This window comes from Dromiciops gliroides, chromosome 3 (genome assembly GCF_019393635.1).
Source record: "Dromiciops gliroides isolate mDroGli1 chromosome 3, mDroGli1.pri, whole genome shotgun sequence".
Taxonomy (NCBI): Eukaryota; Metazoa; Chordata; class Mammalia; order Microbiotheria; family Microbiotheriidae; genus Dromiciops; species Dromiciops gliroides.
Genome location: NC_057863.1, coordinates 523046605 through 523073848, shown reverse-complemented (window position 1 = coordinate 523073848; position 27244 = coordinate 523046605). Strand labels below are relative to the sequence as shown.

Genomic DNA, 27244 nt, shown 5'->3' with positions numbered 1-27244 from the left:
AAATCCAACCTGAAGTGAAAAAGAAATTCTATTTAAAATAACTATAGGCAGCATAAAATACTTGGCAATATACCTGCTAAGACATACGTTTGTTGTTGTACAGTCTTTTCAGTCATATCTGACTTCTTGTGACACCATTTAGGGTTTTTTTGGCAAAGATCCTGGACTTTTTTGCCATTTCCTTCTCCAAATCATTTTACAGATGAGGAAACTGAGGCCAACAAGGTTAAGTGACTTGCACAGAATCACAAAGGTAGTAAGTATCTGAGGTTAAACTTGAATTCCCGTCTTCCTGACTTCAGGCCCAGCACTATCCACTGCCCCACCTAGCTGCCCCAAGATAAAGAACTATATAAACACAGTTATGAGATGTTATTTACACAATAAATACATATTTAAATAACTCCAGAAATACTATTTGCTCATGGGTAGGCCAAACCAAATGAATAAAATGACATTACTTAAACTGATTTACTTATTCAGTGCCATAACCAATCATACTACCAAAGTATTACTTCAGAGAGCTAGAAAAAATAACAAAATTCATCTGGAAGAACAAAAGGTCAAGAATGCAAAGGAATTAATGAAAAATTAAGGAAGGGGTCATGGCAAATACCAGATCTCAACTACACTACAAAACTTTAATTGTCAAAATAGTTTGGTACTGGGTAAAAAATAGTGATTGATCAGTGTAACAGATTATAAATAAAATATATAGAAACAAGTGAACAGTCAGCTAACAAACTGCAAAACAAAAAAAAAGCAGCTACTTAGACACTATTCAACAAAAACTTACAGGAAAACTGTAAAGTATTCTGGAAGAAACTAGGTATAAACTAATGTCTCAAACTGTATAACAAGAGAAGCTCCAAACTGGCACATGATTTAGGCATAGGAAGTTACATAATAGACAAATTAAGTAGCATAGAAGAAATTACCTCTCAGATTCATTAATAGTAAAAGTATTCTTGACCAAACAAGAGATAGGGAGGTTCAGGGGAGATAAAGTAGATCGTTTTGATTCCATAAAATTTAAGTTTTTGCACACATAACACCAATTTAGCTAAAAAGCAAAGAACCAAAAAATACTTAGCAGCATAAGTTTATATAAGAAAAGGTCTTATTTCTATGCTATATAGGGAACTGAGTCAAATTTATAAGAACATAAGAATAAAAGCCATTCCCCAAGTGATAAATGGTCAGAGGATATGAGCAAGCAGTTTTCAAAGGAAAAAAAATCTAAGCTACAATGATCATATGAAAAAAATGTTCTAAGATACTAGTAATTAGAGAAATGCAAGTTAAAACAACTCTAAAATACCATCACATACCCATCAGATTGGCTCATTTGACTAAAAAATAAAGTAACAAATCCTGAGGGGACTGTAAGAAAACAGTTAACATACTGTTGATAAAGCTGTAAAATGGTCAAACCATTCTAGAAAGGAATTTGAAACGATGCCCAAAAAGCTATTAAACTATATATACATCCCCTCTGCCCTAGTTATATTGCTTCTATGTTTAAACAACAGAGAGATCTAATAAAGAGGAAAACAACTTATATGTACAAAAATATTTATAGCAGGTATTTTCATGGTGGCAAAAAATGGGAAACTGGAGGCATGCCCATTAATTGAGGAATGGTTAAACAAGTTATGGTATATGAAGATGACGAAATGCTGTTGGGCTATAAGAAATGATGAAGGGGATAGTTTCAGAAAAACCTCAAAAGACTTCTGTGAACTGATACAGAATGAAGTGAGTAGAACCAGGTGAAAAATTTATACAATAAGAATAATATTGTAAAGATAAAAAACTTTGAAATACCTAGTAACTCTAATCAACACAATGACAAAATTCCCAAGGACTTACTATGAAACATGCCATCTAGAGAAAGAGCCATCTGAGTGTAGAATGAAGCCTATTTTGTTCCCTTTTAGCCATGGCTAATAGGGAGATTTGTTTTGTCTCACTATATATCTTTCAAACAGGTTTTTTTTTTCCTTCCTTCTCAATTTATAGGGAAGGGGAGGTAGGAGAAAAAAAAATTCAGAACTAAAAATAAAATATAATTGAATTGTTTTTAAATTTTAGTTACCTCTCTGTTATTGGAAAAGAGTTCACTAGAAGGTTTCACACTTTCCAATATTCTAAATTCATCTTGCTTGTTAAAGTTGGTTTCAACTTCTGAGAGACTATAATAAACTGCCTCTCCCAACACTTCCTGTGAAAAATTGCTTATTTCCACATTTCTAATACCATTTTCAATTAAGTTCCATTCATGAATGTCTAAATTTTCAAAAAGGTCAAAAGCATGGGGTAAGAGCTGGGTGTGGAGGAGTTACCACTGCTCTTGCCGATGAGGACAAGTCCACATCATCTTGGCACCATTTTCTCCAAGGGCTCAACACAAGATTTTAAGAAAAAGCTAGACTAGTCAATCAGTCATCTAGCATTCTTAAGCACTAGCTATGTGCCAGACACTGTGCTAAAAGACTGCAGTCAAGGGAAATAGTGTCAGAATACAAATTCATTTGCAAAATACATTGAAGAATAATAGTTGAAGATTACAAGTAGCAAAATAAACAGAAGCTGAAAAGCCATGCAACCTAAAAATGAGTCAATGGAAAGCTGACTGTGAGGCACAAATAAGCTACATTACCATAAAAATATGTCAGTGTTTGTAAAGCAGTCTTGATTTTCATCAAGATCAAAACAGGAAACACAATATCTAGACTCTAATAGTTCAGTCTTCATTGTTCTAGACAAAGAAACCAAATAGTATCGAGAAAAACAAGGAAAATCAGTGGGACAACAGCATGTTCACGCTAAGAAAACCCAAACTGGAACAATCTTGAAAGCACTGAGGAGGCCCTTTAAAGAAATCCTGGAAGCAAAAGATGCCAAAAGAATGGAACAAGTTATGAACAATAGTAATAACAAAAAACAAAGCTGAATGAGAGATCATTCATATCTACCTACTATATGACCATTTCATTTTCATAAAATCTTTATGATAAACACATATCAAAAGTATTTTCAAAAAACATATGGGAACATATCAGGCAAGCTTTGGCCAAAGATTCTCTATGAAAACACGTTATTTAATGTGTTATAATACATGTATGCATACTCTCTCTATATGTATATGTATATATAAGTGTATTATAATCCATATAGGATTAATAATCCATACAGGAAAAAAACTTGAGATGAAAATGTCCTATCTTTGTGTATTGTATGTAAATGTTTGTATATCTACGTAGTGAGACAGTTGTGCCACTGAGATAGCATGTTAGTACATATAATTGAAATGAGCCATACAGATGTACGTTGAGTTGATCCCAGAACTGAAGAGGAAGAGTAACATAGGTTAGCTTACATTTGGAAAACTAAGCATTGCTTTTAATGATTCCAAGCATGTCCCAGGGCACAAGAACCAATATTTTCAATACAAATGTTCCCCTGGAAATATTGTGTGATTATAAATATTAAAACACCATAATCTCCAAGGAATTAAAGTAGCAAATGACCAAAAGAGATGTATAATATGTGTGAGCATGTTGAAGATTATTTCCAATGATGATCTATTCTAGGGGTCAGCAAACTCTGACCCATGGACTGAATCTACCTTATCCCACCCCCAATCTATTTTTGTATGACCCACAAACTAGAAATGGTTTTTACATTAGTGAATAATACTTATTATATTTCAAAATGTAAAAATCATTCTTACCTCAGGCTATACAAAGAGAAAAAGCAGACCACATTTGGCCTATAGACCACAGTTAGGCGATCACTAAAGAAACATGATTAGAAAAGAAGTCAGAGGGGCAGCTAGGTGGCGCAGTGGATAGAGCACCGGCCCTGGAGTCAGGAGTACAAATCCGGCCTCAGACACATAACACTTACTAGCTTTGTGACCCTGGGCAAGTCACTTAACCCCAACTGCCTCACTAAAAAAACGGAAAACAAAAACAAAAAAAGAAAAGAAGTCAGGTGGTCATATAGTAGGAGTGAAAAATAAGTCAGAAAGTCATGCTCTCCTAGTATCCACAAAATATAAACAGAACTAGAGAAACATGTCTAATACACTAGTTGCATGCTCTGAGGGTCCATCAAACACCATAGGCAAGAACTGATCAGAATGAAAGCATGTGAATAGGTTATGGTCTGTGCTGGTAAAGCAAGAATCCATATTGATAAGATCATGAATTCTCTCAGGACTGAAGTGTCAATGAACTGTTAAGAAATGTGTCCCTCTCTAATGTTAATCAAGTAAGAGTTGGTAGGAAGGCATCCTTGCCTTTCCTTTGCACTTACCAGGAACGTGTCCACTGTTTCCCCATTACAACTACAGTTACTTCTTGTGTTTAGATACCTACTTTTCTTCACATCAAAGAAAGTCAATTATATGTCTGTGTTTTAAAGGGCTTTTAATATAAATGTGATTTTTAATTTATGGATATATTTTCATCATAAAACACCACAAATACCTGTATTTGAAGGATCTTCAGAGCCGGTATTTATGTTGGTATAATGCTCTAGCTTAGCCTTAAGTTCTAACTCAATCTGATGAAGACTATGATCTTGTATGGCATTTTCCACATCTTCGGTGAACTGAATCTGCTCTGCCAAGCATAGGATCTAATAAATAAAGACAAAACAAATAATGATTATGAAAGAAAATCTGGCCCTATAATTCACTGGCAGATGTTATGAAAAATAAGAAATAGAAACTCATATTTTCACAAATAATAATAACAATCATCATCATCATTGCTAGCATTTATATAGCACTTTAAAGATTTGCAAAGCATTTTACAAATATTATCTCATTTTTATCTTCACAACAACCCTGGGAAATAGTTGCTATTATTATCCCCATTTTACACTTGAGGAAACTGAGGCACTGAGAGGTTAAGTGACTAGCTTTAAAGCTAGTAAGTGTCTAAGGAAGGATTTGTACTCAGGTTTTGCTATCACCAAGTTAAGTGCTACATCCACTGTACTACCTAGAAGCTTTCACTGCATTTAAACAAAATTAAAATGTCATATTTTTAAAAAGGAGAAAAGTTGGGGGAGATTTTCTTAAGAAATAACTAAATTCTGCTTGAGTTCTAGTGGGTAGGGGGTGGGAATGGAGGAGGAAGAGAAGTTGGAACACAAATTTTTTAAAAATTGATGTTAAAATTTGTTTTTACATATATTTTGGAAAATAAAATTCTATTCAATAAAAAAGAAATAACTAAATTAACACAAAATATTAGCATTTAATACATTTAGCTTTATAGAAGCTCTTTTTGTGGTGGCTAAGAATTGGAAATCAAAGGAATGCCCATCAATTGGGGAATGGCTGAACAAGCTATGGTACATGATTATGATGGAATAATATTGTGCTATAAGAAATGACAAGAAGGATGATTTCAGAAAGGCCAGGAAAGACTTACATGAACTCATATATAGTGTAGTGAGCAGAACCAGGAGAACGTTGTACATAGTGACAGCAATATTGTTTAATGAAAAACTGTGAATGACAACTATTTTTAGCAATACAATGACCTAAGACAATCCCAAAGTACTAATGATGAAACATACTATCCACCTCCGAAGAAAGAACTGATATTGACAGAACATGGACCAAAGCATGCCATTTTTTTTTTTGCTTTATTTCTTTGATTTTTTTCTTTTACTTAAATTTTCTTGTACAAAATGACTAAAATGGAAATGTTTTACATAATTGTATGTGTATAACCTATATCTGATTTCTTACTACCTCAGGAAGAGGGGAGAGTATAGAGAGAAGGAAGGATAGAATTTGGAATTAAAACTTTAAATTAAAATGTTCATTATCAAAAAATTAATGCATTTAGGCTATGATGTCTACATAGTCAATTAGTATTGACTCTTATGACAATCAAGTTACGTATTAGTGTATTAGGGGATGTAATAATGTCTGATCTCTAATCAATTTATTAGATCCAGTTCAATTGAATTCAATAAACATTTTTAGCAACTACCATTTACTGAAAGACTATAATATAAATGGTTATTCTACACAGACAGAACCTTTAGTTAGTGAATAATAATGCTTTCCTATAGTTAGGTAAAGTTTATTATCTAATAAGACAGAAAAGAATACTGGTGTCAAGTGGTCTAAAATCTTTTTTTTTTTTTTTTGCGGGGCAATGAGAGTGAAATAACTTGCCCAGGGTCACACAGCTAATAAGTGTCAAGTGTCTGAAGCTGGATTTGAACTCAGGTCCTCCTGAATCCAGGGCTGGTGCTTTATCCACTGCACCACTTAGCTGCCTCTAAAATCTTAATTAACTAAGATTTAAATAATTTTTTTCAAAGATGTTCTTTCTTATTTCATTTTTTTTTATCTTCTCTCCAAAAATTGATGAAAGAATGAAAGGATAATGACTTACATAATATAAACTGCAATTAACTGTAAGCATCATGTTAGGCTAAAATAAAACTAATGCTTCCACTCCAGTATACCAACAAAAAAGCAGCAAAAAAAGATAAACTTCTAGCTACCACAGTAGATGCTCAGTGTTTGGTGAGTTAAATTAGTTGCTGCTTTCATGTTAGTTACTAGATAAAAGATTTGTATTGAATAATATTACAAGACTAGTTTCCATAGTTTCCTACTTCACAAAAAGTAAGAAATTATGGCTTTTAATTCATGATTTAGTGAGTGCCTCAGATATGTAAGTCACTGTGCAAAGCATTTAAGGGAGTAAAAAGAAAAATAAGCCAGTCTGTGATCTAAAGAAGCTTATAATATTTATAAAGGATGTAAGATATCAGCATGATTATGATACAAAGCATGGAAAGATAAGTACCTTAAGAATGATACTGTGAAAATAAATAAATAAATTTTTTACTTTGGAAAAAAAAAAAAGAATGATACTGTGAGAAAATAATGGGGTTTGGGGACTCTCAGAGGCCCCCCACTGAGAGAGCCTGGCCGGACCTTTCTTAAGGTCAGTCCAGAGTCTGGAAGTTACCTCACTCAAAACCATACCTACCTAAAAGCCTTGTTCCTGCCAGAGGATCTGTTCTCTGGGCTCTGACCTCAGCACGACTGCACCAAACCACCCTCAGATCCAGTGAACCAATAGATTTGAATGATGCTAGCCAGTTAGCTTTGAACAATGTGTATGGGTGGGCTCTCCTCCAGCCTGAAGCAAGCTTACACAGAGACTCTCTCTCTTTTAGCCTAGGAACTTGGTGAGAGCAAACGCAACCCACTAGGGTTCCCCATTTTCTCTTTTCTCTCTTCTATTTCCTAGTTAGGCTGTCCTATCTTTCAGAGCCATGTGTATACTCTTTACTAATACTTAATATGCTTTAATAAATGCTTAATGCCCCAAAACTGGTGCAGTAGCCTCTAATTTATATGTAGCACTATGTTAGGAATCCCCAGTTAATTTTCCCCAAACTTGGGATAGAAATAAGGCGACTACATACTTCTTGTGGTGGGGATCAAGGAAGACTGCCTGGAAGAGATGCCATTTTAGATGGACTTTGCAATATGGAGATAATTTCAACAGGCAGAGGTGAGGAAAAGGAAATTACTCACAGAGGAAACATAATGAGCAAAGAGACATGGGTAAAAAAAAAAAGTTCAGGGAATAGTAGGAATAACAAGGCCAGCTGATGTGTGATTTTTTTTTTTGGTAGGAATTTTTGGACCAGGCCCATGATTTCATTGTTAAAGGGAACTCTCGGGAATGAAAGTCTCTCAACTAATGTAGTAAAACACTTCATCTGTAACTTACATCCTTAGAGAGTTTCCTGGGGCAATTAGAAAAAAAGTTAAATGACTTGATCAAGGTCACGCAGGCAGTATATGTCTGAGGTGATACCTGAATCCAGTTCTTCCTGATTCAAAGGTCAGCTCTCTATCCATTATGTTATACTGCTTCCCATATAAGATATATAAAATGAAGTAATGGGAAAGAAAGCTAGAGACAAACTAAAACCAGATGGTACAAATCTCTGCATTCTGTATAAAGATTTGGGACTTCATTATATCACATGGAGAGCCAAGGAAAGAAATTTAAGTAGAGTACAATATTATCCAAGTCGACCTCTTAAGGAAAATTTGTATGGTATCCACAAATTTGGAGGGGAATGAGAACAGAGACTGAAAAAGAGTTAAAAAGTCATTGCAAAAGTCTAATTGAAAGGTTTAGAGGCTGAATGAGGGTAGCAGCAACAGAAATGGAATATAGGGGAAAGATGAGAGATACACTTGGTAAATGATTCAATGTAAAGGTTAAGGAAGAAAACAGTCAGTAAAGGTTACTCCAAAATTCTGACCTCAGGTGATTTAAGGGTATTAACAAACATAAACAAGTCAGGAAGCGGGGAGAAGGGAAAAATTAGTTTTGAAAATGTAAAGCTTGAATTGTCAGCAGAACATCTAAGAAGAAGTATGTGCAGCTGTTGAAAATTCAGGCTTAGGGCTCACAAAAGGACAAAGAAGAGATTATTGTTGAAATCATAGAAACAGCAACAGAGAGAACTTCAGGAAACATCTATTTTTAGAATCAAGTAAGAAAAAAAGGAACAAACAACAGAAAGAGAAGAGAGGAATAAGGAGGAGAACCAAGAAAGTACATAATCACAGAAGTTAAAGGAAGAGAGTTTCAAGAGAGTGTCACAATGTCCAAAAATGTGAAAGATTACAGGGAAGATTAAAGAGAATGAATATGGAGAAAAAGTCACTGGATGTAGTCATCAAGAGGTCTCTCATGAGATCCCACTGATAAAGCAGATAATCATCAAAAAGAAAAGTTCTAAGCTCCCTATTTATAATTATATGTTATTAGAGATGACTATCAAAAGCATCTTCGAATAGCAACTGAATTTTTCATTCTGAAAGATACACATGTCACACCTAACATCATTAACTGGTTCTGGAAAAACAGGACATTAGGCAATTTTATAAATATTGGACATGTTCCTGAGTAACCAAAATCCAGAAAATTAAAACAACAGGCATACATGGAAGAGTCCCAGGAGTTGGAATAGACTTCACCAAAACTTAATGAGAGAGCAATATCCAGAAATGGGACTACTATAAGAGTTCAGAGACCACTCCCTAAGCAACACCTTCTTAAAAGGTTGAATTAGGACAATCAATGGGACAGTGACTTTGATCTTTCAGAAGATGGCCTAACCCCAGAGATGGAGAGCCAAGAGCCTATGGATTCTGTTTAAAGGTTTTGCTCTTTTTCTCCTTTTCTCCCTGTTGCAAAAGCAACTGAGTCATCTTACCCTGAATGCTGTTCATGTCTGGCTAAAACTGAGACATTGCCTTTATTAGTGAAAGACTACAGGGGTTGAAAAATAAGTGTGATTTTTCACAGTTCTGATGTAGTACCTTTAGGTCTCTGAAGAGCTGCAGCCTGTAAAATGTATTTCTGTAAGAGGGATCTTCATTTTTTGGGTCTGCAGCAGCTTTCAAAAGAAATAGCAACAGCTGAAAATGACAGCAAAAGCAAGGTGCAAGTCCCATGATAAAGAATAGCCCCAGGGTTTTCCACTGGCAAATTCAGTAACTAGCTAATATTTTTGTAGCACTTTAGAAATAGTTTATGATTTGATCTTCATAACAACCCTGTGAAAGAAGGGAGTTATTATCCTTATTTTATAGCTGAGGAAACTGAGGCTGAGACAAGTTAAGAACTTGCCCGGGCAAATCAAAGAAGTTGGATGCTTCTAATGAATAGGGATTTTTTAAGCTTTGAGGGTCATAATCAGCAATTACTGAAATTATTAATAATGTTTAATCTTGGCACAAAGGCTGGGATGGAGCAGTTTCAGGAAACTGGCCAATGGAATTTGCAATGTGGTTTCCCAACATGAGGGGAAGTTTATTTAAAGTGAATTACTAACATTGTTACAAAATTACATTGGTTGAGGCAACATTATTTGAAATACACCTAAAATTGATTTCAAGAATTATTGACTAGAATTTTTTAATTGATAATCATGAAATTTTAAATCTGGAAGAGAAATTAGAGATCATGTACTATAACCTTCATTCTTTACAGATGGTGAAACTAAGATCCAGAGGGTCTAGTAACTTAATATTGTAGAACTTTTAAACAGGAAGAAATCTTATAGATCATCTAGTACTACTCTCTCAGAGAAAAGGGCACTAAAATCTACTAAGGTTAAGGTTAAGAAGTAAGTTACCAGCTTCAACATGACTATAATCTCCTGACTCCCAATCCCAAACATCATAATGGATCCTTTTGCTACTCCAAAATCAAACTTACCTGGGAAGGAAAGAGTGATGGGTCAATTGTTCCTTGAGAACTTCGTCCAGTAGTAACACATTCAATCAATAACTGCTTCAGAGTCTCCTTCATTTCCATGGCCAAACCATTCAGCCAAATCTCATTGGAAAATTAGGAAATAAAATTTACAATAAAAATACAATTCATTTATTAAGTACATTTTTAAAAGAATTTTATTTTATTTTGCCATTTGACTTCATTTTGTAACAACCCCTCAAAAATATGTACCATAACATATACATATTTTTTGCACTACAGACTTGTGGTTTTTATTGTTATTTTTATTTATATTGGGCCTTGGTATAGGGAACTCCTAAAATGGAAATTTCTTCTACAGATGCAGATGGGACACCCCTCATTTACTGTCTTAAGTTTCCTTAGGCACTTAGAAGTTAAGTGATTGCCCCATCAGCATGGGCATGGACACAGTCAACATATGTCAGAGATAGAACTTGAACCCAGATTTTCCAGACTCTTAGACTAGCACTCTAGGGTGGAGTCAAGATGGCAGGATATAGGCAGCTGAACTTTCCCAAAATTCTCCTTGAAACAACTTTTTTTTTTTAAGTGAGGCAATTGGGGTTAAGCGACTTGCCCAGGGTCACACACCTAGTAAGAATTAAGTGTCTGAGGCCGGATTTGAACTCAAGTCCTCCTGACTCCAGGGCCGGTGCTCTATCCACTGCACCATCTAGCTGCCTCAAAACAACTTTTTAAATTCCTCAAATCAAATTATGGAGCAGCAAAGCCAACAAAAGGTCAGAGTGAGACATTTTTCCAGGCTAAGACAACCTAGGAGGTCAGTAGGAAAAGTCTGTCACACCAAGGTAGGGCCAACCCTGAAGAATGGCAGCAGCACCAGTACTGGGCCTTAGAGGTAGCTGTGACAGTTGTGGCAGCAACAGCAACTTCATGACTCTCAGCCCCAAAACAATAAAGGGGTCAAACAACTGGTCAGAAAAGATTATAGGGGACCCTTTGCAGGCACTGGGGATGGCTGGCACTGATTGGCAACTCTACTGTTGATACACAGTTCTGGGCCACATTCCAAGGCAGAGAAGAGCACTTCTGCTCAGTTATAAGGGAGCAGGGGCCCTGGTCAAAGTTCCAAGGCAGAGAGGAGAACTAGAACATTGGCTGGAGAGAAGAAGGGACCCTTCCTTGGTAAAGACCAGAGCACAGCTGGGAGAGCAGTGACCATACCTCTCCCCAGATCACACCACTTTGGAAGCAACAAAAACTGGTAGACCCAAGAAACTAACTCCGAAAACAGCAACGGAAAAATATCCTGAAGCTTGGGATAGTACCTCCCTACCCCCAGTTAAGCAGAGCCCAACTTTACATAAAGTTCAGTCAAAAAATAGGGTGTAAAAAGAGCAAACAACAAAAAAATCAACTTGACCATAAAAAGCTGCTAAGGTGGCAAGGAAGACCAAAACACACACACACACTCAGAAGAAAAGAATGTGAAAACAACTGCAAGCTTTTGAAGAAAAATGCTAATGGGATACAAGCCCAACAAGAACTCTTAGAAAAAATAAAGACAGAGGTAAGAGTGGTAAAGGAAATTGAGAAAATAAATGAAAGTAATAGAAAAAAATTATGAAAAAAAAATGAGTGACTTAGGAAAAAAGGCACAAAAATACTAAAGAAAGTGACATTAAAAAAAAAACAGAATTAGCCTAATGATAAAAGAAGCACAAAAATTCACTGAAGAAAAGAATTCCTTAAAAAGCAAAATTTGCCAAATAGAAAAAGAGGTACAAAAGCTCACTGAAGAAAATAATTATTTAAAAAATTAGAATTAGGCAACTGGAAACTAATGCCTCTATGAGACATCAAGAAAAATCAAATCAAAAGAATATAAAAAAAGAAAATATGAAATATCTTACTGAATAAACACTGACCCAGAAAATAAATCTACAAGAGATAATTTAAGATTTATTGGACTTCTTGAAAGACATGATCAAAAAAAGAGCCAAACATCATATTTCAAGAAATATGAAAGGAAAACTATCCCAACGTCTTAGCTCTAAAGTATAAAATAGAAATAAAAATAATCCACTGATTATTTCCTGAAAGAGATACTAAAATGAAAACTCCCTTGAATATTATACCCAAATTCCAGAGCCCTCAGGTCAAAGAGGAAATACCTCAAGCAGCCAGAAAAATTTTTTTCAAATATTGTAGAGACACAGGATAACACAAGATTTAGCAGCTTCCACATAAAAGGAACAGAAGGCTTGGAATATGATATTCCAGAAAGCAAAAGAGCTAGGATCACAACCAAGAATAAACTACCCAGCAAAACCAAACATAATACTTCAGGGGAAAAGATAAACATTTAATGAAATAGAGGACTTTCAAGCATTCCTGATGAAAAAAAAACAGATGAATAGAAAATCTGACATTCAAACATAAAATTCAAGAAAAGCATAAAAAGGTATACATGAAAGAGTAAACATAAGGGATTCAATAGTTAAACTGATTACATTCTTATATGGGAAGATGATATGTGCTACTCCTAAGAATTTTATCTTTAGTAAGAAGATCATAAACAGAGGGCACAGGTGTAAATTGAAAATGTTGAGATGATCTAAAAAAAATTAAGGGGTAAGAAAGAAGGATGCACTGGGAAGAGGGAGAAGAGAGAGAATGGGGAAATTTTTCTCACATAAAAAAGGCATGCAAGAAAGAGCTCTTATAGTGGGGAGCAAAATGGGCACTGGGTGATGACAATCACCTGAAAAAGCCTGTTTGCTCACTTTCAGGTTTTTATGAAGAATGTTCTTCACATATACAAAGACCATTTGCAAAATTTTTATGGAAGTATGAAGAAATGAAAATGACACTTAAGAAGACAAAGTCAGATATGTGGCTAGACCTGAAAAAGTATTTTAAAAAGTAAATCCATGCTGTAAATAAGACAATTTAAGGAAATTTAGGGATTATTCTCAAGATATCTTAAAGAAAGGATAATACCAAAATATAAACCTGCATTCTTGTATCTACAATTGTTTTTCCTTCTAAAATTCAAAATGTCTTTAACTTAAAAGTAACATAGCAAACATGAAGAGGAGTTTTCTCACAAATTGATAAAATTAGATAACTGTCAAATCTATACTTTGTTAAATGTGGGGAAATTTATTTAAATATCAATTTTTGATTGCATACTTATAAAAGGCCCTTACCTCAACATCATTTGAGAGAAGAATTCTGTTTTTAAAAGGTACCACTTCTCCCTCCAAAGATTTCATTGCAGTTATATACTTACAATCCTCATCAAAACACACACTGTTAATACCTAAAATATGAAAACAATAAATAAAATTAACATGAATATTGAAGACATACCTGTCAACCTGTTAGACAATACCATATTGACACAAATAATGTTCTAATAAGCAAAAAATTTTCATTTTTAAGGTCTATAATCAGCATAACATAATATTGTGAAAACATTCTATTATCTGTTGGTCTGTCAACAAATCAAAAAGTATTTGTCAATCAATCAATATTTTCTTAAATGTAATCAATGTAATCACATAGATAATTTTCCTGTTCTCTACAATTTAAAACTCATTAAAAAAGGCTGCTGCTACTCAGGTTGTTTTTGAGATAAAAAAAAACTTTCAACTATTAAATGTTTGTGTGTGGGGGGCAGCTAGATGTCGAAGTGGATAAAGCACCAGCCCTGGATTCAGGAGGACCTGAGTTCAAATCCGACCTCAGACACTTGACACTTACTAGCTGCGTAACCCTGGCCAAGTCACTTAACCCCAATTGCCCAGAAAAAAAAAAAAAAAATTTTAAAGGGGCAGCTAGGTGGCGCAGTGGATAGAGCACTGGCCCTGGAGTCAGGAGTACCTGAGTTCAAAGCCAGCCTCAGACACTTAACACTTACTAGCTATGTGACCCTGGGCAAGTCCCTTAACCCCAATTGCCTCACTTAAAAAAAAAAAAATGTGTGTGTGTGTGTGTGTGTGTGTGTGTGTGTGTGTGTGTGTGTGTGTGTGTTTCACAAAAGTATACATTTTGGAAAAGTAAATCATGCATCATTTATCTTTCTTTATTAAAACATATCAAAAAATATCCCATAGCTTTCCAAAAATATAATTATACAATTATATTAACTTAAGAGTATTAATTTGAAGCATGCAACAGTGTCCACATTATCCTACCAGCAAACAGCTTCTTTAGATGAGACTGAATAACAGCAGGGTTAGTAGACTGGCCCAATATTTCTAACAAGTCATCATCTCCAATAAAATAAAATCTTGGAAATGCTGAACGTTTTTCCTAATAAAAATAAATAAGTGAATGTTGACTTTTAAGATAAATTCATAACATATAAACATCACATGAAATAGTTTTCCAAATGTTTAATAAGTCTTGCCTCCAAAAATTCATTCAGCGATTTTTGGCATCTCTGCAGCTGATCAAGTATGGTAATCAGAGCATTCCTGATTCCTGCACGAGTAGTCAAAGATGTAACTCTATTATCTTTCTTGATATCTGTCATTATTGACCTGTTGGGGGAAAATATAACATATAAACTTGCATATGTATCATTGCCACTTTATTTTTGGCCTGGGTGTAAATGCTTATACTAAATAACTAGAGGTTATATTATTTTAAAAGAAATACAACAAAATCAGAGATATGCTACATTTCTGACAGGTATTACTCTAAAACAACTTCATAAAATGTTTATAATTTATATCTACTGTATACCCCATATCATTTACTTCTGTAATATACTTCGCAAAGCAATGTATTTATTTTTTTAAATTTATTTATTTATTTTCCGTTACATGTAAAGATAGTTCTCAACTTGTTGATACAAGCTTTCCAATTTCAGATTTTTCTCCCTCCCTCCCCTCCCTCCCCCCTTCCCTAGACAGCAGGTAATCTGATATAGGTTTATATATATATAGAAAAATCAGAGCAATGATGAAAAACCTCAAAATAGAAAAAACAACAGCACCAAAAACAAAAGAAATAGTATGGTTCATTCAGCATCTATACTCCACAGTTCTTTTTTTTTTTTCTTGGATTTGGAGATCCTCTTATATCATGAGTTTCCTGGAACTCTTCTGTACCACTGCACTGGTGAGAAGAATATAGTCCATCACAGTAGATCAACACTCAATGTTGATGATACTGTGTACAATGTTCTTCTGGTTCTGCTCATCTCACTCATCATCAGCCCACACGAGACCCTCCAGGTTTCTCTGAACTCCTCCTGCTCATCGTTTCTTACAGCACAATAGTATTCCATTGTATTCATATACCATAACTTGTTCAGCCATTCCCCAATTGATGGGCATCCCCTCAACTTCCAATTCCTTGCCACCACATAAAGAGCAGCTATAAATATTTTTGTACATGTGGGTCCCTTTCCCCCTTCAATGATTTCTTTGGGAAAAAGATCTAAAAGTGGAATCACTGGGTCAAAGGGTATGCACAGCTTTATTGCCCTTTGGGCATAATTCCAAATTGCTCTCCAGAATGGTTGGATCAGTTCACAGCTCCACCAACAATGAATTAGTGTTCCAATTTTCCCACAGCTTCTCCAACATTTATTATCTTCTTTTTTTGTCATCTTAGCCAATCTGATAGGTGTCAGGTGGTATCTCAGAGTTGTTTTAATTTGCATCTCTCTAATCAATAGTGATTTAGAGCATTTTTTCATATGGGAATAGATAGCTTTGGTTTCTTCAGCAGAAAAATGCCTGTTCATATCCTTTGACCATTTCTCAATTGGGGAATGACTTGAATTCTCATAAATTTGATTTAGTTTCCTATATATTTTAGAGATGAGGCCTTTATCAGAAGTTCTGGCCACAAAAAGTGTTTCCCAGATCTCTGCCTCCCTTCTAATTTTGGATGCATTGCTTCTGTTTGTACAAAATTTTTTTAATTTAATGTAATCAAAATCATCCATTTTGCATTTTATAATATACTCTATCTCTTGTTTGGTCAAAAACTGTTTTCCTTTCCAAAGATCTGATAGGTAGACTATACCTTTCTCTCCTAATTTACCTATGGTATCACCTCTTATGTCTAAATCATGTATCCCTTTTGACCTTATTTTAGTATAAGGTGTAAGATGTTGGTCTATGCCTAATTTCTGCCATACTATCTTCCAGTTTTCCCAGCAGTTTTTGTCAAATACTGAATTCCTATCCCAGAAGCTGGAGTCTTTGGGTTTATCAAACACTACATTACTAGTGTCATTTACTACTGCATTTCCTGTGCCTAGCCTATTCCATTGATCTACCACTCTATTTTTTAGCCAGTACTAGATAGTTTTGATGACTGCCATGCAAAGCAATTTATTAAAATCTATAAAACATTGAAGTCTTAGGAGGCAGGTAGGTGGCAAAGTAGATGAAGCACCAGCCCTGGATTCAAGAGGACCTGAGTTCAAATTCAGCCCCAGACACTTGTCACTTACTAGCTGTGTGACCCTGGGAAAGTCACTTAACCCTCACTGTTCCACAAAAAAACAAACAAACAAAAAACATTAAACACATTAAACAAAACAAAACAAAAAAACAACATTAAAGTCTTTTCTCATTATCCTGACCTGAAATCTTCGTCAACTCTATTGAAGCGTGCTTGTTCTTTAGGTAAAGCTCCGCGACCAAAAATGGGTTCCAAATACACCCATTTTCGTTGAATCTGATTTAAATTTTGCAGATACTCATCTAATTCTGCAAGTTTTCTTTCCCAAATTGATACTTTATCTTCAAATCCTTTGTAATACGGAGAGTCCTTTAGGGACTGAAGAAGACATCGATTATCTCCAACCTGGTTAACTATATCTTTCCAGTCTTTAATCAGCTTGAGATTTCTGCCTTGGCTGTCTTCATAATCTATTAAAGTAAACACTGCTCCAACTCCCCAGAGATCAACCTCACGTAAAGCTTCTCTTATTGTGATTTCACCCTGTGCTTGGCTATTCAAATCCTGTTTAAACAAAGCAAATACAAACATGAAATAACAACATTTAATTTTAGACAATGAAATAAAAGTATTTCAAAAACTTACATTTCAATGCCTGTCATACGGAGATAACCCTGAGTTATGCCAGTGAAAGCTTGATGGCTCTTACCATTCTAGAAAGGCTTCAAGTATGAACCCAGGGGAAGACTTTGTGTCTGTCATTCAGTAACAGCTGAGAGCAAGGTAAAGAGCTTATCTCCAAGAGGATGGTAATCATATGAGGAATTTTTTACCACTGGCTCATGAAAACTATCTTGGTTGCAACTTTCACCAGCAGAGAAAGTATAGACTCTAAGGAAAGTATGGATCTTTCAAAACACAGAAATATGTTTTAAGAAACATGCATTTGAATCAGCTGTAACACAATAAAAGTCTCATCTAAGGGGTAAAGAACGCCCCTTTCCTTTCCTATACATCTTCTACACAGCTGACAAAAGAACTGTCCTAAAGCATGTCACTCCCCCTTAGTAAACTCCACTGGTTTCCTCATACTTCTAGGATCAAATACGGACTTCTTTATTTGTCAGTGTAAGTCCTGCACAACCTGGTACCAACCTAGCTTTCCATCCTTATAGTTTACTCCTATTCGTGCATCCTTGGCCCAGTGAAACCTGCCTTCTCAAGATTCTTCATGAAAAATGTTCTATTTTCTTTCAGTCACTTTGCAATCTAAGCTGGGAATGTACACCATCTTTCACCTCATATAATCCTTTGTTTCTTTCCAAGCTCAAAACAACGACCAGTTTCTCTAAGAAGATTCTTCTGATCACTTCACCTGCTTATACCTTCCTCTCAAAAACTTACCTCATATATTTTGTAATTATTTATACATGTGTATTAAAACTTACCTCATATATTTTGTAATTATTTATACATGTGTATTCTCTCCTGATAGAATACAAGGTCCTTGAAGTCATTTTATATTTCTAGCACCTAACATAGTATACACAATACATGTTTATACATGTTTGCTAATTGAGTGAATTAAATTACCATTTAAGGCAATCTTGGCCACGTGATAATTCCTACCATGGACCCACAGACAATGTTATGTCAAGATTCAAATTACTGGCAGAGTTTAAAATGTGTTTAAGAATATTCTATGTAAAACAACATGAAAAAATAAGAATAAAATTTTAAAATCTAAAGCTTATTTTAGTTCAGTAAGTATATCCAATAATTAATTATATAATAGTATGGCTACAGATTCTGGTATAGGTACAGAAAGAGGTATAGATATACTGAGGCAATATAGCATAGTGGAAAGAACACTAACTCAACAGTCAAAGGACTTCGGTTCATATCCCATTTCTAATTCTTAGAAACTACATAAAGTCAAATCCTCAGTAACCTCATATATAAAATTTAAAAATTGGATTGAATGGCCATTGAGTTCCCATCCAGCTCTAGATCCATGATCTTTCTCTCCCTCTCTCCAATTACATAGACATATGTATGTATATATGTCTGTATGTATGCATACATGTACATATATACAGAGATGTACATTTATATCTTATATACACATGTGTGCATATATGTATATGCAGCCATATACAAACTGCATGTGTGTATACATATGTGTGCACACACATATGTATTGGTCTTAAAGAGTTATCTGAGGACAATAAGAGGTTGAGATTTCCCTTTATTCACATAGGATATGTCAAAGGCAGAATTTGAATCCAAGACTTCCTGACCCTAAAGCCAGCTTTCTATCCACTACACCAAAATGCCTCTAAATTATTTATACACACATGCAGATATATGCATATATCCATGCAAACATTACATACAAATACATACATGTATATTTTTGTGAATATATACACATAATTTATGATGTAAAAATATTCAATCATTGACTATTTTAAAAGGTATTCATACTTTAAGTTCTGAAGCTTTGGCCACAATTGTTTCAGCTACTCTAAGAAGATCTCCAAATAATAATTTCTCTAAACTAGTGCCCCTAGGAAGGCCAAGCAGACGAAACAGGTCAAGCCAGTGATCTGGAGAAAGATGCTCTCCTCTAACATATTTCAGAACAGGAACTACCATCTGGAAAAAACAAAATGCATAGTTTAATTATTTTTCTTTTTTATTGTTATTAGTTATCACAATTTTAATTATTTTCTTAATAAGCATTAAAATAAAAGACTCAAATTGAAACATATATAGTCTTTAACTACATAATAATTATTAAAATAAATTAATTTCCTTTAAAGTATGATTTTTTAAGACGGGATATAAGCTCACTTTTATTACAGAATTTGATCTCAAGGTTAAGTCTGATATATTCAACATTTTATTCTTAAGTTTGCTGATACTGACAAAGACTTGTAGCTATTATTTTCACCTAAATTGCTAACAAGGAAAATAAGATTACACTATTATTAACTTTCTATAATTATATATTGACCAGAGGAACCAGAGAAATATGTAGTCTTACCTAAAAAGCAATTAAGTCTAACTTAAGAAGACTTAGGCTATTTTAATACAAAGAAAAAAGGAAACTACACATTTTTCCAAATAAAAATGAAAACAATTTTAAAATATCTTACTTTATATTTATCAACTTCTGATTGTAATTTGACTGTCATTACTGAATGTTCTTCCACTTTTCTCAATCTGTCGTGCCAACTCATCAAGAATTCCTCAAAAATATAGGTCTTGCTCCTATTTTTAAAAACCCCAAATTATATATTTTAATGGACATCACAAAAATTATAATAACCACAGCAGTAACATTTTAAACATTTACAAAAGTCATACCTAAAAGTAATCCAGTCCTCATTAGCCTTTTCCTGAAATCCCTGATGAAATTCTTCATAAAGTGCCCAGACTTGTGCACAAGTCTCAATGTCTTTGGAGATGCTGTATGCCATGGCAAAGTTAGGCTCATCTATCCCAAAGTGGTGGCAGTCATCACTGGAGAAAACAGACACAAATACTATTAGAATAAAAATCAAGAGTATAGTTATAATTTACTTGACTGTATTCCCCTTCTGAGAAAGAAACAATTGTTCAAAATCATAATTCTACCTGAATACTTTAAAGAGGCACTACTAAAAAGCACTTATATTTCATTAACATAAATATTTTTCAGCAAGAAAGTAATCAAAAGGAATTTTGTTGCTAATGAGTTTGGAATTGAATTCAATATAACAAAATATTTAGATCTGTGAAAATCTATGGACTTATCTGAGCATAAGATATTATGAATTCAAAGTGCTGCCTCGTAGAGTACAGAATATCCCAGGAGAAACATGATTGAATGCTATTTAAGAAGCAAAATATTATGCTGCTGAAACTTCCATTCAGTCTCAAACAGTAATTTTGTGCTGCTTTATATGCCTGTATGGCTGTAACTTCAAAACTCAATCCATCTCATTAATATTACTAGAATTTGAACATTATGCTTTGAAGTTATTTCGGACATTAATTTAATGTCCTAATTTTATATAGGACATGAAAGAATGGGTCAGTTTCTAAATATTCAAAATAAGCTTGTAAGTTTTAAAAGAAGAAATCAGCATACACTAGTTTTTTCCTGATGTTTTCAAGGTCGTCAAATTCTGCTTTTTTCTCCTTTATTGACTTTGCACTTCTCTCAAGAGCACCCTGCTGGCCTGTTTCAATAACATCATCACTGGGTTTCAGCTGATCCCAACGAGCTTTAAATTTTTCCAGTTCTTGAAGGTAGACCTGAAGACGTGACTTCACATTTCCTTTCATCACTTCAATCTAGGAAGACAATGTAGTTAAAAGTATTTTAGAAAGCTAGCTCTTGATACACAGTTGCTTTGAAAAACAGAATTCTCTATATAGTGAATATGTTTGTGTGTGTGTGTCTTTTTGTTTAATTAAAAGCTGAAGAAATACTAATGCCAATTTATTTAACTTTTTGTTGTTGATTTCTATTATGTAAACAGAACAAAAGCACTAACAGGTCCCAACCATGTTAGAAAACCTTTCTGTATGGTCCCAATCCCAAAATATCAGTCTACCAAGAACCAACATAGATAAGTGGACAGGCTTAACACCAAAAGGTTGGACCAGGCATGTAATATTTTTGGCCATAATAAATCATGGAAAATCATATCCTAAAACTGAAGGGAGTATAATTCTCACCAATGCAGGAATAATCTTTATTAAAGAGGTCACATATTTTCTTAAGTATTGAAGAACAAATTCCTGATTTCTGTTGCAATAACTGAATAAACTAACTCGAAGTGGAAACATGATCTATCACTTTGTAATACTCAGATTTGCAGAGGGTTAACAATGAATACTCATGGTGAAAAACAATCTAATATGATCTATTTGGTGCTTGGAACATATATGTGTTCAATAAACATTTAAATGGATGCATTAAGTAAGGAGTAGAATTATAAAAGTGTTTGTTTCTTAAGCAGCTACATTTTTGGTATAATTAAGAAAGGAAAGTCATATAGTATATTTTGTTTAGCAAAGGTCGGTCATAATTTTCAAAATTTATATTTTTCCCATTGAGATTTTCAAGTTGAAAAGTTGCCCTAAGTTGCAATAACACTAATAACTTTATCCCATTAGTGCAGGGTACTTATAAAAAGAACTTCCTGGAAGTATTTGCACCATATGACTGGTGTGAAATCTAACAGAAAAGAGTGGTTATTGTGATAGACTTGACTCTTCTCAGCAATACAATGGTCCAAGATAGTTCCAAAGGACTCATGATGGAAAATGCTCTCCAAATCCAGAAAAAAAGAACTATAGAATCTAGATGCAGATTGAACCATACTATTTCCTATTTTTTGTTTTTCTTTTATGAGGTCTTTCCTTTTTGCTGATTCTTCTTTCACAGCTTGACTAGTACAGAAATATGTTTAATGTGATCGTACATATATAACCTATATCAGATTGCTTGCTGTCTTGGGGAGGGAGGGAGAACAATTTAAAACTAGAAATCTTATAAAAACAAATGTTGAAAACTATTTCTACATGTAACTGGAAAATAATAAAATACTTTTGTGAAAAAAAAGAGTAGTTATTAGATGAAATCAGATGATGCACATCCCTATAATTTTCTGTATGATCTAATAGTAGAACCTTTGGAAACAGTGTCACAGGGTGGGCAAGCAGCCAATAGACTACTGCAGTTGGGAACTGAAGTATTAGAAAGATTTTGTAAAGGTAGTGGGCAGGAATTAAAGCATTTGCTCCATTGGTCCTATTCTGTCTATTACTCTGTTCCTTCTGGGTTATTGTCTTCTTGTAGCACTGGTACCTCAATTACTTTAATCATTGTTGAAGTTGTTGTATGTGTCTTTATATAAGGAGAAACTTGAGTTAGCAAAGGTTTTATTTTCTATGTGGTCAGGGAGTCAACTATATGAACACCATTATTAAGAAACTCAATCAGGGGGTATAAGAAGAGAGGGCTGGGTATGGCTCTCTCATCATCCAGACAAGGTTAAGGAAGTCTGTTCAGAAAATTTAGGAAAACTGCTCTGGAAATAGGGGAACATTATGTTAAAGGTTTAAGAAGTAAGGAAGTTCAAAATTTCTTCAACATGTTGATCGGTCAGTCAGTCAGTCAGTCAGCTGCGGTCAAAGTTCCAATACGGTTGAATTTAAATTAAAAGAAAATTAAGATCACATGGAATTCCATATTAAGTGAGAAAAATTCAGATTTCACTTTAATAAAACTCCTTACCTGATCTTTAATCATAAGCTTATGACTTTCCATCATTAATTCAAACTTGTCCCACTTAGCTCTCAGGTTACTAATTGTTTCTAAGCCTCCACCAGCCACAGTTCGTAAGAGTCTATTTTTATCTTCAGCTTTTTTAAATAAAGGCAAAATCTAAATATTGGAAAGATTATATATTGTAAAATTAATCAGCTATAATAATCTTAAAAGTTGATCTGTTAAATAGTACTTTATGGTTTGTTTCAAAGTAACCAGGTATTTACATTATTTTATTTGATAAGGAGGAAAGACAAAAAAAAATTTTAAACTTTAATTCTTCTTTCATTTTTGTATTAGGAGTTATTGTTATATTTAACAGTAAATTAAACTCTTAAGGACCCTCCAATAGTGAAACTGGCATTGTCCCTGTTCCTCACCCACACAAGACTCTATCTCTTGTCTCTGTGCCTTACCACAGTCTATTCCCCCCTACATGGAATGTACTTTCTGCTTAGCTCTCCCTCTGAGAAGCCCTTGTTTTCTTGAAAGGTCAGTTCAAAATCATCTCTTATGGAAGACCTTTCTAATTCCACCAGTAGCTGTTGTTTCCCCCCAAAAAGTTATCTTGGGGGCAGCTAGGTAGCACAGTAGATAAAGCACTGGCCCTGGATTCAGGAGGACCTGAGTTCAAATCCAGCCTCACGCACTTGACACTTACTAGCTGTGTGACCCTGGGCAAGTCACTTAACCCCCACTGCCCCGCAAAACAAATAAATAAATGGATAGATAGATAAATAAATAAATGAATAAATAAATAAATGGATAGATGAATGAATGAATGGATAAACGAATGGATAAATGAATGAATAGATGAATGAGCAAATAAATAAAAAGGCAAGTAAATAAATAAATAAATAAATAAATGATTGGATGTGTACATGTATAACCTATATCTGATTTCTTATAGCCTCAGAGAAGGGGAAGAAGAGGGAGGGAAGAAGGGATAGAATTTGGAACTCAAAACTTTAAATAAAAAATGTTGATTAAATGGCAAAATAAAATAAAATAAACATTAACATGGTTCTTTGAAGTGAAAGTCATTGTATATGACAGTGAATCTGCAATTTTTGACCTGCAGTTCATGTCAGGACATGTTAACATTGGTATATGTTTTAGCTTCTAAATTCCTGCTAATGGGCAATACTTTCAAGTAGACAGGTGAATATAGCCCCTATTATAAAACTTGACCAGAAGCAAGGCTTTTAAGAACTTTATGTCAGTTACCTTCCCAAAATTCACACGCTAAGATATTTATCATAAGAAAAAATAAATATAAGGTAATGAAAATAGAAGAATACCGTGCAAACAGTGATCAAGGGGCACAAACAGACCACAATGAGATCTCTCATCTGCCCTTGCTTCACTTAATACACTTAGACCAACGGCAGACAATAGATCATGTTCATCTTTTTGTTTCTGTGATAATACTATTTTAGAGGCCATCTAGTCCAATGCTCTCATTTGATTGATAAGAAAACTGAGGGTCAAAGAAGATAGGTGAATTGTCCAAGGTAAAAAGGTAGCAGAAGCTGGATTCAACCCTAAGACTCTAGTTCCAAAATACAGCCCCTTTTCCAGTGCTCTGGAATGCTCCAAAGAAACTGTCCCTATCCTATTAAGCACTTTCCACAAAAAACAAATATGTACTTCTCTAGTGCTGAGAATAGGGAGAGGCTGGGCTATCCCCAACTGAGACTGGTTCTGCCTAAGCTTTACTAGTATTGGTGATCTGAATTTTAAAATCCTGTTTAACAAGGACTGAAGAGAGCCAAGAATGAAATGATCCAAATGTCCCTAATGTCATAGACTTTGTAACCCAGAAAGCCATTTACTAATAGGAATACAGTATGAATATAATAAGAAATAGCACTGATGATCACTAATCCCTATTAATTAATTTTTATAAGGTACTTAAAGGTTAACAAAGGGCATTAAAATAATATTATTTGTTATTTTCTTCTGTAATCATAAAATATCAAATAAAAATCATTGATCTGAATATTTCTAATAAATAATTCTCTATTTTTAATAGGAAATCTCATTGAAAGATGCTTACCTCTGGCTTCCTTTCTTGTAACTTGCTATATTGCAAGTTTGCATCACCTATTTCATCCACAGTTTGTGGCATAACTGTTAATATTTCCATGGCATCAGTGACAAATGAATCAATTTCATGTAAATGAGCTGAATGAATGACAAATATAGTAGAAATGCTAGTACCTCAAAAAGTCTAAATTCAGCTAATCATGTTAACTTTCTGACAATAATAAATCTATATAATATATTACATTTTAAATGGACATATACTCTAATGTATCAATATTTCAAAGACAGGGATAATTAAAGAAATTATTTTCTACAGATCACACAATATTTTGCTTATTTAATAACTTAATCATTGAAAGGGAAATATAATAAATGACTATTGAATTTTTGAGTTGAGTAAAAATCAAGAAATAACTTCCAATAACAAAAAATTTTAAATAATTCAATAATATGATGAAAATTTCAACAAAACTTAACAAAATAGATTCTGGTATCAAAAGGCAAGGGCTATCTATCGTAACTCTATGTTACATCAGACTTACCTAACCTTTTCATTAAAAGTTAGGAATTGAACTATGGAATATCAGCATGATTCTACTGAAGAACAAAAAATAGACCTTACTTTCTTAAGCTTATGCGTAACAATATGTTGTGATTTTCTCTTTCGTATTTATCAATTAATTCATTAACAAATTTAAATTCTTGAATAAATTTTAAACCAACTATATAACTTTCCAGTTAAGCCTTGATTTTAATTATATCTCAGCACATTGATTTTCATAAAGATCAGATAAATGTATCTATATTAAATAAGTTAAATGAAAAAAAGATTTTACCTTGTATAGACTTCCTCAAAGATACAACAAGAATATCAAATAACTTCTGGATAAGATCATCAATCACAGTCTTCACAGGGTTGCAATTAATATTCAAACAATCTACTTTGACAGTGCTGAAAAATTCAAAATGACATATTCCAAGATAAACAAAGAATTACTAAAGAAAATAATATTACAACAATGAACAGTAATAAATTTAAAAAATAATTCAGAAGCTTTGCACAGCTTATAAGTAACATGAGAATTCACATGGAAGACCTGACACAAAAAAATACTGAATTTTTCAGGGAGTGAAGTAAGCAGAACCAGGAAATAATATCAACAATGATGACACCAATTGAAAATTGAAATAATCAAACAAATGATAATTAATGCTGCCTAATTATAATAACCAATCTTGGCCTCAGAGACAAGATGATAAAATGGATTTTTCTCTCTTCTTTGGAATGGGAGAAGACTACAGATATGGAATGCTTCATATAAAACTGGACAGTTTTTTTCATTAGTCTTGCTAACCTCTTTTTAAAAATCTTCTCTTTTAGAAAAAAAAATCTACGTTTACAAAGATATTTATAGTAGCTCTTTTTGTGATGGCTAAGAATTAGAAATCAAAGGAATGTCCATCAATTAGGGAATAGCTAAACAAGCTGTGGTATATGATGGTGATGGAATATTACTGTGCTATAAGAAATGAAAAGCAAGATGATTTCAGAAAGGCCTGGATAGACTTGTATGAACTGATGTATAGTGAAGAGAGCAGAACCAGGAGAACGTTGTACACAGTGGCAGCAATATTGTTTGATGAAGAACTATGAATGACAACTATTCTCAGAAATACAATGATCCAAGACATTCCCAAAGGACTAATGATAAAGCATACTATCTACCTCCAAATAAAGAATTAATATTGATTGAACACAGAATGGAGCATGCTGATTTTTCACTTTATTTCTTTCATATTTTTCTTTTACTTGAATTTTCTTATACAAAATGACTCATGTGGCAATGTTTTACATAATTACACATTTATAACCTATATCTGAATGTTTACCACCTCAAGGAGGGAAGAGAAGAGATAGGAATGGAGGGAGAGAATTTAGAACTCAAAATTTTAAATAAAAATATTTATTAAAATTTTTCAAAATCTCTTTTTAATCATTGTTACAAGAGATGTTTTGTAGAGAAGAAGGAAAGAGTATATTCAAAAATAAATATGACAAAAAACAAGAGGTATCAACAAAAATAGGATAAACTTTTAAGTACTGATTTTTTTTTTGGTCTTAGCTTAAGTGTGA

At 33.8% G+C, this 27244-nt stretch overlaps 1 protein-coding gene across 1 annotated transcript in view; it reads right to left on the bottom strand.

Annotated features, from left to right (window-relative positions):
• Positions 1-27244, bottom strand: part of DYNC2H1 (dynein cytoplasmic 2 heavy chain 1) — a 380708-nt gene that overhangs the window by 297409 nt on the left and 56055 nt on the right. The window contains 13 exon segments of the mRNA XM_043996879.1: positions 4497-4647; positions 10302-10421; positions 13514-13626; positions 14504-14621; positions 14719-14851; positions 16915-17297; positions 19221-19391; positions 19895-20009; positions 20106-20261; positions 20872-21077; positions 23029-23178; positions 25121-25248; positions 25947-26062. Coding sequence (XP_043852814.1) covers positions 4497-4647; positions 10302-10421; positions 13514-13626; positions 14504-14621; positions 14719-14851; positions 16915-17297; positions 19221-19391; positions 19895-20009; positions 20106-20261; positions 20872-21077; positions 23029-23178; positions 25121-25248; positions 25947-26062 — 2060 coding nt within the window.